The 13,157-nt window shown below is 34.3% G+C and overlaps 1 protein-coding gene across 1 annotated transcript in view; it reads left to right on the top strand.

Moving 5' to 3' along the window:
• Positions 1-13,157, top strand: part of LOC128652383 (tyrosine-protein phosphatase non-receptor type 22-like) — a 180,430-nt gene that overhangs the window by 32,583 nt on the left and 134,690 nt on the right. Inside the window, exons 6-7 of the mRNA XM_053705321.1 lie at positions 11,188-11,259; positions 11,342-11,401. Of these exons, the coding sequence (XP_053561296.1) occupies positions 11,188-11,259; positions 11,342-11,401 (132 nt within the window). The remainder of the gene's footprint in view (positions 1-11,187; positions 11,260-11,341; positions 11,402-13,157) is intronic.

Here is a 13,157-nt window from a genome sequence, read left to right as displayed (position 1 = left end):
TGTCTGTACAGCACTGCTTGACACCACTTTATGGTTGCAAGACTATTAGGAACAGAGAATTAACAATCCGTCATTATGGCGGACAAAGAAGAAGAGGGCAGCTCAGCATATCTTGTGGTTTTGCCCGCAAAACTTGAATACCTTATGAATCAACTAATTGAAGGGGCACCATACGACTACCTTCTGAACTGCCTAGCTATGGAGAGTCAGATTGATAAACATCAGTAGGTACATTCAGAGATAAAGCAACATTGTAGCCCTGATGCCGCAATAATCCTTTTTACACCAAAGGACACCTGGAAACCGAAGCAACCCTCCTTGGCTTCAGACACATACAGAGCAGATCACAAAGGAACTGTGACAAATGGGATTCCACTGATACAAAATGGGACACCACTCCGAGGTAAGCCTGACTTGCTGTTCACGGAATCACAAGATATTGGCACATTAACAGACATGACGAGGTCCCCACGGAAGAAGAGGCTTCTGAATACTTAATGTTTGCACATACCTCCCAGCGCAAGATGGGTCAGCCTTGCTGAAACAGCAAAGACCCGCACTCACCAGCACCATGGCTTCCTACTCAACTTTTATACTAAACAACTTGTGTAACTGTGAATAAAACCAACAAAAACAAGGTATTACACATATAAATGAAATCTATAGCTTGTTACTTTAGTCTCTGCAACAGCCTGTTAAAGGGTAAATATGAATAGGAAATATGAATAGGAAATATCCAGTTTTTGCATAACCAGATATAGTTACTGCAATTTAACTTGAGCTGTCACATAACTATCTACTTGAAGTCCAAAGCACACTAAGTTCTCGGGTACATGGTGAGAAGTCTGTGTGACTTAAAATGTTCAAATAATTATGGAGTTGTGAGGAGTTCACTGCTCACCTCTTTAGTCTGTAGGTATGTTAGGGTCTAACCCACCCCAGTCTTTAGTGTACCTATGTGCGACTTGAGGCATATAGGACTGCAGCAGAGACTTGAGCATGCTTGTCTGTATGTCTGGATGCGCCTCCTCATAGCTAGCAATCTTAAACTAGAAACTTTTAGTATGCTCTCTTCATAATGATACAGGATTTTAGTTACGTTATATACAGTACCACGGGAGGCATTCGACCTTCTCTCCTTATCGGTTTAGTGATCTGTGAGGTCTGGGTGTCTGTCAATGGGATGTTGTGCTGGACTTCTTGATTCTTCTGGGTAGGTCGATTCGGAGACAACATGCAATCTAGATATAATATGATAGCGTGTTGAGTTGGTGTGGTGAGATTTGCCGCAACCATTTTTTCTAAATACTCACTGCCAACCTGTACTAGCTCTCTCTCCAAGAGGTGTCCATTTGATAGAGGTGTTTCAGTCAGCCTCGTTGCTGAAAGTTTACTATCCATGACAGGCTCCAGGCTAGGCGCTACTGCGCTCTTTATGACCATATTGTTCTGTTGAATTGTGTCAGCACCATTTCCCTAGGCTATAGCTACTTCTCTCTTGAGCCGTGTAAAGTGTTGATCCAAGATTTTGGCGATCTGTTCAAGTAGTATGGTATCCTCTGGTTCCTTCCGGAATGTTTGGTATTTAAATCCCCACTGAAAGTAGCTAGGATAAAAACTCTCCAGGTTCCTTCTAACGACAGAGGCCCAGGGCGCTCTGCCGGGGGGTTGGGTGGGAGGCCAGAACCTCAAAAAGTCTCTGGTTAATTGCAGCTGGCCTTGATCAGATTAAAAGTTAGTACTGGTTGATGGGCTTCTTTAGCTGCATCTCTTGTGGTATGTTTGGTTAGGTGATGATGATTTTAGAGGGTGATTTTTAGTAGATTAGTTAGGAAGTTTGTAGCAGCTAGCAATTAAGTGACCTGTCATGGCCTGCCGCCCGGAAGTTCCCCCTCAAACACTGATAATTTTAATATTCAAAGAGGCATTAGACAGGGATGCCCGTTATCTCCCTTGCTTTTAATATTTCGTTGTAACCACTGGCCATCTTACTTCAGCAACATTTAAATGACATTCAAATAGGTGGACAGAATTGTTTGTTATCTTTATATGCAGATGATTTATTATTATTTCGGAGTAATTTAGAGACAAACTTACCAAAATTTTTGCATGATGTCCACATGTTCGGACACAGGTAAAAAGTTGAAGCGCTTAGAGGATATAAGAACCCTGCTCAACTAGTGATTTCCCTCCAAGAAAACGTGGTGTGCAAAAGTTAGTGAAAATAGTTAAGCGCTAAAAGCACGGGTTAAATTATATATAAATAAGTGTAATATCTATTAAAGGCAGATGTTAACTTAACATCAGAGATATAATATAAAAGTGATTGAAATGTGTAGCAAGTATGGTAAATAGTCTGTTGCCAGAAGTACAAAATGTATCAAAATAAACCAATATGTCAAAATGAAACAGCTCTAATAAGATTAGAATAACAATTTAATAAAATACAAATTTATCCTCTAAAACATATAAAACATGATAGAAGGGACGTCTCCCTTATAACAATTAATGACTACTAATTAGCTTTGTAGCAATAATAAAAGTTAGCTTAAAATAAAGCGCTTTTTAGGAGAAAAAATTAGCCTTGGCCTCAGGCTAAAGTATTTGCCTTGATGATATTAGAAAGTGAATGCGGTTCTCGCAATTGTTGGGAGAACAAATATAGAGCGACTTAGTGATATCAAGGAGATCAAACACAGCGTGCTATTTAGCCGGTCAGTTCACTTGTTTGAATGTGGTGAGACGTTACCGAGTATAGATGGATGGCGGCTTTTACGTGACTGCTCTGACATCACGTGTAGAATTTTTCACGTCTTGAGCATGCAAACGAACTTTATGTAGATAAAAGCTTATTTTTTCTCCTAAAAAGCGCAAGTACTTTATTTTAAGCTAACTTGTTCGGAGCCATTTCTGGCAATACAATTAATCTATCTAAGTCCAAACTATTATGGCTAGTGAACCTGCATACTGTCATGTTAAACACCCATTCAAAGAATCCTCTCAAATTAATTATTTAGGTGTAATCGTTAGTAAAAATCTGCATTAATGGTACAAATTAAACTTTCCCAAATTTTTTCAAAGAATTCAAAAAGAAATTGGGTGATTAGATAAGTCTCCCTATAGCTCTTACAGGCCAGATAATGTTAATAAAGACTATTTTATTCCTGAAATTACTGTACTTGATACAAAATTTCCCAGTGTTTCTCCATAAATCAGATATTAATCTGTTTAATAAACTCTGTACAAGTTGGAAACAAACTAGACCATGTATAGCTTTAATGAGGTTAATGAAGCCTAGAGTAGTGGCAGGAATGGCTTTCCCTGATATAAAACACTTCAAACTTGCAGCCATTTCTTCCAATCCAGGGCAATCCAGATTTCCTGCCTGGTACCTCTAATAAAGTATTTGGAACTTGGAAGAGCAAGGGACTAAGATGGGTAATACAACTTGTGAGAGCTGATATGTCGATAGAATCATTTGATATCATTCGCACAAGGTTCGGATTAACCAACAAAGATTTTTTTGCATATTTGCAAATCAAACATTATATTGCTGATTTGAAAATTAGATTTATTATGAGTGGGACACTGGGACTACTTTCTACTAGAATTAGGTTATTTCAGGAAGGGATATACTCCATTGCTCCTTTTATGCTATACTAAATTCCTTTGCAAGATCAAATTAAAATGGCTAAAATATTTTCCTGATATTAGACTGCAGGACATCCAAGATAGTATTAAAATTATTATTCAATCATAGATCTCGACACCTTGGAGAAAATCACATATAAAATTGATACATGATATATATAACTCCTGAGAAATTGTCCAAATGGTACAAAAAACGTGTTTACTTTAAAAGATGTTGTGCGGTGCCCCACATGCAGATATATTTCACTGTTTTTGGTCCTGTCCAAATATTTCCCAATGTTGGGCTAAAATAAACTAGTGGATCAATTCAAGACTCCTATTGGAGTTTGAAATATCAGCCTATAATGTATTTTTCTTAAATAAATATATGGGTGTACCTAAAAACTATAAATTAATTAATACACTAGTGATTTTAGCACGTAATCTCATATTGAGAAAGTGGAAAGCTCGACAGGCTCCAAAATTTACAGAGTTTAAGGAAGCCGTAATGTTGCAATTACCATTGGAGCAAAGTAATTTGCAAAACCCCAATAATTTTCAACTAAGATCTTTTTTTGAGAAATGGCTTGTCATATTTGAATCTTTCCTGGAATTTTCCCAAGGGCAATTGGTGAAACAATTTCTTAACTCAGACTACGTTCAACAAAATATCTATGCAGGACATTTCCCGACCTTAATGGTTGGGGTAATTATGTTGTATCCTTCCCTCCTCCCTCCCCCCATTAAGGTCTAAAAACTTATATAGCATGCATAAACTTTAGGTAATTTTGAAGACACATTAAAATGCCTATCTATATGAAAATAATTGTTTGATTAGTGTTAAATGGGAATAATTGATAAACATACAAGGTGATCTTGGTACAATGTATACATATATATAAATATAAATGAGTTTACATAGAAAGAATAAATCCTGGAAAGAAAATACAAAAGACCAGGATGAAAGACAGGGAATTCAGCACTCTTTTTCAAAATTAAACTAAAGCTCAAAAACCTTATTCAAAATGTGTCAACCTCCAAGGCTTGTGTAGCTGTAAAGGAGAGAACTCTCTGGCACTTACTGTAAATTACATATATATATACAAAGATAGAAAAACGCAAAAAGACCCAATTGGTAGATATGATCTCTTTATATGAATATCAAATAGCATAAAAAATACAACATATTATGTTACAAACCTGACCGGTCAGGGGATAGTGTCTATACCAAAACAGAAATTATAAACATGATATGTGGTTATTTTCACAGGCCTGTGGAGCCATGTGTGTAAACTGCAGGATAAGAATGGGGGACAATAACTTGACTACTACACCCTACTGCTTGCGGCACCTTAGTATGTAAGGCTATATGCCGGGCAGATTACTATATGGGATCTAAGTAGTTACAGTTAGTGTACCCCAACACCTATGCAGAAGTATTAATGTTCTTAAAGACTGATAGCACATATACATGTAACTATAAGATATATTTGTGGGGGACTGAAATACAAGCTACTACACCCAGCTGCTTACGGCACCTTATAGGGTTAAGGCAAAATGCCGGGCAGGTATATGAATGGGATCTAAGTAGGTTGTGGTGCCGTGCCCCAAAATATGTACAAATATCTTATTGTCATGCAAACAAACAATTTAGCACAGTAGTATACAGCCAGCCTCGCTGTATACTACTGTGCTAAATTGTTTGTTTGCATGACAATAAGATATTTGTACATATTTTGGGGCACGGCACCACAACCTACTTAGATCCCATTCATATACCTGCCCGGCATTTTGCCTTAACCCTATAAGGTGCCGTAAGCAGCTGGGTGTAGTAGCTTGTATTTCAGTCCCCCACAAATATATCTTATAGTTACATGTATATGTGCTATCAGTCTTTAAGAACATTAATACTTCTGCATAGGTGTTGGGGTACACTAACTGTAACTACTTAGATCCCATATAGTAATCTGCCCGGCATATAGCCTTACATACTAAGGTGCCGCAAGCAGTAGGGTGTAGTAGTCAAGTTATTGTCCCCCATTCTTATCCTGCAGTTTACACACATGGCTCCACAGGCCTGTGAAAATAACCACATATCATGTTTATAATTTCTGTTTTGGTATAGACACTATCCCCTGACCGGTCAGGTTTGTAACATAATATGTTGTATTTTTTATGCTATTTGATATTCATATAAAGAGATCATATCTACCAATTGGGTCTTTTTGCGTTTTTCTATCTTTGTATATATATATGTAATTTACAGTAAGTGCCAGAGAGTTCTCTCCTTTACAGCTACACAAGCCTTGGAGGTTGACACATTTTGAATAAGGTTTTTGAGCTTTAGTTTAATTTTGAAAAAGAGTGCTGAATTCCCTGTCTTTCATCCTGGTCTTTTGTATTTTCTTTCCAGGATTTATTCTTTCTATGTAAACTCATTTATTCTACATAAGGGTCTGCACCATATATTTGATATATTCAAAGACCATACCAGTATTAGCCTAGAAGCCAACCGGTTGGTCACCTTCTGTCTTAGTATAAGCTCATAGCGATTGCTTCCCCTCCGTCACTAAATTTGATATATATAAATATATTGTCTTTTTTTAATTAATTTATTTTTTTATTTGTTTTGTGGACTCTGAAATTTTATCATAGAATACATTATATTTACAGCCATTAGGACGGTACGTGGCAGGGATGCCCCCTTTCCCCTCTGCTGTTTGCCTGTTTTATAGAAACGTTGCTACAAAAATTAGGCAGAACCCGTTGATCAGAGGAGTAGAAATTGGAACTCAAACTTATGTTATGTCTCTATTCGCAGATGACATTCAAACTTCAATACCTCCTCTATTGCAGGAATTTAACACTTTTAAACTACTTTCAAACTTTACAATAAATATATCCAAAACTAAAGTTTTAATTAACCTGGATAAACCTACCCTAGAGAGAGTTAAAAAACTAACACCATTCACATAGTGTCCCTATTCACTACACTATCTAGGTATAGAGTTAACCACCTCACTGGAAAAGACTTTCAAAAACAAACTTTCTTCCCATCCAAAAAATAATTATAAGATACCTATCATCATGGCTTTCTAAAAGGCTGTCATGGTTTGGTAAAATAAATGTGCTAAAAATTAATAACTTCCCAAGACTCCTGTATATACTACAAGCCCTACCAATCCCACTTCCTAAAAACTATATTCAAACCCTTTGTTTGGCATAGACGTCCTGCTAGAGTAAATTAAAAAAAATATGCAAACCCTTAAACTTCAAGGAGGCCTAGAATACCCAATATAACTAAATACCACCAAGCCATATTCTTACAAAGGATTATTGATTGGTGCATACATTTCGAGCATAAAAGATGGGTTCAACTTGAACACTCAATGTCAAACATACCACACTTAGGAACTCAAACTTATGTTATGTCTCTATTCGCAGATGACATTCAAACTTCAATACCTCCTCTATTGTAGGAATTTAACACTTTTAAACTACTTTCAAACTTTACAATAAATATATCCAAAACTAAAGTTTTAATTAACCTGGATAAACCTACCCTAGAGAGAGTTAAAAAACTAACACCATTCACATAGTGTCCCTATTCACTACACTATCTAGGTATAGAGTTAACCACCTCACTGGAAAAGACTTTCAAAAAAAAACTTTCTTCCCATCCAAAAAATAATTATAAGATACCTATCATCATGGCTTTCTAAAAGGCTGTCATGGTTTGGTAAAATAAATGTGCTAAAAATTAATAACTTCCCAAGACTCCTGTATATACTACAAGCCCTACCAATCCCACTTCCTAAAAACTATATTCAAACCCTTTGTTTGGCATAGACGTCCTGCTAGAGTAAATTAAAAAAAAATATGCAAACCCCTAAACTTCAAGGAGGCCTAGAATACCCAATATAACTAAATACCACCAAGCCATATTCTTACAAAGGATTATTGATTGGTGCATACATTTCGAGCATAAAAGATGGGTTCAACTTGAACACTCAATGTCAAACATACCACACTTAGGAAAACTCTGCTGAAATTTAGAACAACTATTGCCCACACCATCCACCAGCTTTCCACTGATAGCGGAAACATACAAAATATGGGAAGCTATTGTAGACACACACCCCAATATATCCTCGAAACCTTCTCCTTTAACCTCACTTATCGACAATGGACAATTCACGATAGGGACACACACTTTAAGAGATGCTCCAAATACCTTTTACAGAGACATTCCAATACACTTTATAACATCAAATGAAAAAATACTATCACACTCAGATCTTATTGATAAAGGATACACTTACTTTTTCAATTGGTTTCTATACACCCGCGTCCATCATAAGCACTCCAGAAATATGGTTAGACCATTAACTAACTTTGAACACCTTTGTGTTAGACCCCCTCCAATATCACATACCCTTTCAACAATATATAAAATATTAACATATAATCCACCAGGGCCCATACCGGCCTTCCTTGAAAAATGGGAAGAAGATCTAGGAATAATAATACTGCCGCAAACAAGTGTATCTATTTTCAAAAATATCACGAAAACTTCAATTTCTCTCTCAAATACAAGAAATTAACCTAAAAATGTTACATAGATGGTACCTCTTGTACCATAACAGATCCACCCATTGTTGGAGATGTGGTCATGCACATGATAATATGGCCCATATGTGGTGGCGGTGTAACACAATTCAGAATTTCTGGAGAACTATTATAGAAGAAATAGAAAACATTTTAGATATCCAAATTCTCCTATACCCTTTAATCTGGCTATTAAATAAACCTCCTAAAAACATAATTAAACACTACCTCAAACTATTCTACATAATGACTAACAGTGCCAGATACCTTCTAGCTAGAAACTGGAAAAGTAAAGAAGCCCCATCTCTAATAATGATACATAAAGTTTCAGAATTCCTAGAAATAGAAGAATATTACTATATTAAAAATGCTAAAATGGATATACATGCAAAAATGTTTAATCTATGGGAACAATACCTCAAGAAATAAAAACTCACATACAAACAGTCAAAATTGATCCGTTTAATGATTGTTAACTACCACACATTAAATCAAACCAAATTGTATACATAAATACACATGACAAATGCAGGAATAGCTGGTTGTACGATACAAAATTAGGTGAGTCGTCAGTAGGGATGGGCGAATGTGTAAATTTTCGAATTTCGAATGTAGAACAAATGTTATTACTGAAATTCGAATTATAAATTCGAATGTTGATAAGAATGAATATTCTTAAAAATTCTATAATCGAATGTTATTTACAGTTTTCGAATGTCACTTTCGAATTTGAATGTTTATAATTATATCGAATGTCCCCATTTGAAATTTCGAATTTAACATTCTATTTAACAAATACTATTCAGAAGTTCAATAGTTCATGTGGTAGGGTGGGAATCCAGTAAATTGATACATAATAGATATAAATATACCATTTTGAATGTTTCTATATACAATATTGCATAATTCGAATATTACATTTAAAGAAAGCATTAGAAAAACTATTACAAACATATAAATTCGAATTTTTCTAATTCGAATATTGCATAATTAGAATATTACATTTAAAGAAAAAGCATTAGAAATACTATTACAATCTAAATTCGAATTTTTCGAAAAGAATATTTTCGAATGTAATCATAAAATTCGAAACCGAACATTCGAAAATTGAATGTTAGAATGTTATGTATACATTCGAAATTCGATTTGAACGAACGAATGTGTTAAAATTTGTGCCGTATTTCGAATGTTGCGAAACATTCGCCCATCCCTAGTCGTCAGTCACACTCCATACTTAATAAGCCAAATATACTAATCAGTCTTATGCAATAACTTCATTCTTTCCTTTTCTCTTCACCATCACAAAGACCCTTGGAAATGGAAATGTAATCTTGCAAGAAGGTTTTCTTTCTTTTCCCTTTCTGGAAGATTTAAATGTAAAATATTACCGATTAAAAATTGTTGTTTATGGAAGCTGCGTCTTCCACTCTGTAATTAGAAATAACTTGAATAAAATCGGTTTAAAAATATACATATATATCTACAGCCATTGGGAAATTGGAAGAGAAATAGGAAATGTTTATTTTAGGTCAAGGAATGGTATGATAACTTCCAATCATATTGTTAAGAATCAAATGATTGTCAAACTAAAGATAATTTGGAAGATATAACGGTGTACTTGCTCCAAGCATATATAATTTATTGTGTATGATATGTTTTGGATTTTGCTGATGTATATTGGAACATGTGTTAACAAAATAAAAAACGTTGTTTTAAAAAAAAAAAAAAGCAAAATAGAAGCGTTAGTCTTTTAACCGTGATTTAAATATGACAAGGTGTTGGACTGGGAAGGAATCAAAAGTGTATATGTATGTGTGTGGATATGACTTATGTTTTTAAATCACTGTTTAAATTGTTCTTAATCATAAACATATACTGTATTTTACATTTAAAGGGGCAGTAAACCTAGAAAATAATGTTATATAATTCTGCACATAGTGCAGAATTATATAACATTATATTAGTGCCAGCTTTATGTAACATAATATTGCCGCTGGAATTTTTATTAAAAAAAAAGAGGGTTTTTCAGACCCGCCCTATGTGCTCTACTGAGCGGGTCTGGTTTTCCCTCTGAGCGCATCTGGGCAGCTGTCTAGTCACTGACTGGCATGATCGCGCCATTGTACTCAATGTAGCTCGCTCCTGCTCTGGCTGACAGCAGGAGCGAGCTACATTGACTAGACAGCTGCCCAGATGCGCTCAGAGGGAAATCCAGACCCGCTCAGTAGAGCACAGAGGGCGGGTCTGAAAACCCCTCTTTTTTAATAAAAATTCCAGCGGCAATATTATGTTACATAAAGCTAGCACTAATATAATGTTATATAATTCTGCACTATGTGCAGAATTATATAACATTATTTTCTAGGTTTACTGCCCCTTTAATATGTATATATGTATATACACAAGAACTTCTTTTATATATTATAAAAGTGTTTTATAATGCTTTTACTTTAGCCCTAACATAATACTTCAGATCTCCAAGCACGCTCATTTTTAAGAGCTATTATGTCACACACAACAAATAACTCACCACTTGTAATATGAGTTATAATAGTGCACCCTGTGCTATCTATTGAAAGTATAGGATACGCTAAAAAAGAGTCAGCCACACTATCCATTGAAAGTATATTTTATCATTGATTTGTAATACAAGACTGTGCACTATAGATAGAGCACCCTGTGTATCAGTAGCGCTCCACTTGTAATCTAGGCCTCTGTGTCTTAAAAGTGAGACTGTGGATGCCAGATAAAAGTATAGTAAAAGACCACATAGTGGTGTCTAGGCTTTACCTCAGACATTTTTTAAAAATAAATGGTTAGTAGACTTATATGAATTATTATGCCTAACAAGAATATAATGTTAGAGCAATGAATAATGCAATCCATTGTCTGAATGTCAAACTAATATATTCTAAAATGTCTGACGTGTTATTCTTAAATTTTCCACAGAAAAAGTGTGAGCGGTACTGGGCCGAGTTGGGACCCGAAGCGCTACAGTTCGGTCCATTTATCATCACATGTGTAAGTGGCTTATGCTTCAGATTTGATCTCATTGACTTATTTTCTTCACACACTGAAGTATTCTTATAATATCTCTCTCTAGAAATATGAGGAGAAAAAAACTGATTATGTTATCAGGACCCTGCATGCAACATATGGCAATGTAAGTGAATAATAATTCAACGGTTGTATAGTTAGAAATGTGTGTTGATATTGAGTAAGTTCAGTTGCTGATGACACAGTTTATTTCACACTGTAACAATCTATGTAAAACAATAACCTATCTAACATATTTATGGCTAGAATACAAGTGGTGCGCATACGATTTTGTGAGGGTTTTCGCGATAATTTGTGCTCCGTGTAAAATTGTGCTCATATTACAACAAATAACTGTTTTCGGAAAATAAAAATTGTCACAAAACACATCAAAAATACATTACGAAGTACAGTTATACTCATAATAAAAATATCTAATAAAAATTATTTTAATATTTTTTTATAAGGGCTCAAAGATATGAGATCTCGGTGTAAGAAAAAAAAAAGAAGAAAAAAAAAGCTGCAAAGGACTTTAACATTGAGATACATACATACATACACATATCTAAATACTTATATATATACATATATATATATATATATATGTATATGTATAAGTATGTATTAATGTATTTATATGTGTATATACAGTATGCATTTACAGACATATATACACATATAAAAACATTAATATACTGTATATGTATACATATATAGACATATATAAAATGCATTGGAGCCTTTTCCTGTGAAGCAGCTGAAAACATGTTAAAGCATATTTATGCAATATTTATATTTAATAAACTTTTTAATTATCTATTTACTGTAAATATTTCACATTCCAATGTTCTGTACATAGCAGAATATGTTTTAAGTATTTATAAATTTATAAATAGATACTCCTATATATATCTGTATATATCTATACCTATATATAATATTATATATATATATATATATATATATATATATATATATATATATATACTGTGTATATATGTATATATATATATATATATATATATATATATATATATATATATATATAGGTATAGGTATAAATATATATTTGCTTAAAAAAAGATCAGATATATCTATAAATATTTATTTATGAATAAATAGAACATATTCTGTTACATAAATAGCATTGGGAAATGAAATATTCATAATTTCATGTTGGGTTAGCGATATTGCGAATATATTTTGGTGTTTGTGTGAGAGATTGGGGAGGTTTTTTTTCCCAATTTTTTCTACATTGACTTCTATGGGGGAATGTGTAAACGCGATCACAATTTTCGAGTTTCGACTTTTTGCGCTAGTCGGGTTACCGCTGGTGAAAAAAAATGTTTACTTTCAACTTGTAATATCAGCGCAAGTTGAATTTAAATCCTAGCGGAGTTTTCACTATATGGAAAATGCAAAATACTGCTCCACTTGTAATCTAGCCCTTAGTTTTTAGATAGGGAGGTTTATTCCAATCCATCAGAAGAGTAAACTTCTCACTGTGTTAGTAAATCCCCTAATACTTTTCATTGACTTAATACTATAGCAATATTGCAAATCACCAGAATGCAGATTCTGAGCAAATTTCCTCTATGATGCAGGTGATTACAGTAAAATTTTAATCCCCTGTAAAAAGTGCAAGCAGGGGAGTGCCCTTTAAGGCAGATCATATCTCCACCCCTTTTGACCTAGATGGATAAGAAACCCCTCATTTAATTAGGGAGAAGTTCCTCTTATAACCTAGGATGCTTGTTATCGCCATTAAAAATGTTGAAACATGCTCCACTGTAAATAAGGGATTTTCTTCTGTCTTCCACTTTAATTTAAATGGAGGTGAATGAGAAGCCTTATTTAAAAGAGATAATTCTCCTCTTTTAAAT

The sequence above is a fragment of the Bombina bombina genome, chromosome 3 (assembly GCF_027579735.1).
Source record: "Bombina bombina isolate aBomBom1 chromosome 3, aBomBom1.pri, whole genome shotgun sequence".
Classification (NCBI taxonomy): Eukaryota; Metazoa; Chordata; class Amphibia; order Anura; family Bombinatoridae; genus Bombina; species Bombina bombina.
Note: the sequence above shows the minus strand (reverse complement) of the source record. Positions and strands in the feature narration are given on the sequence as shown.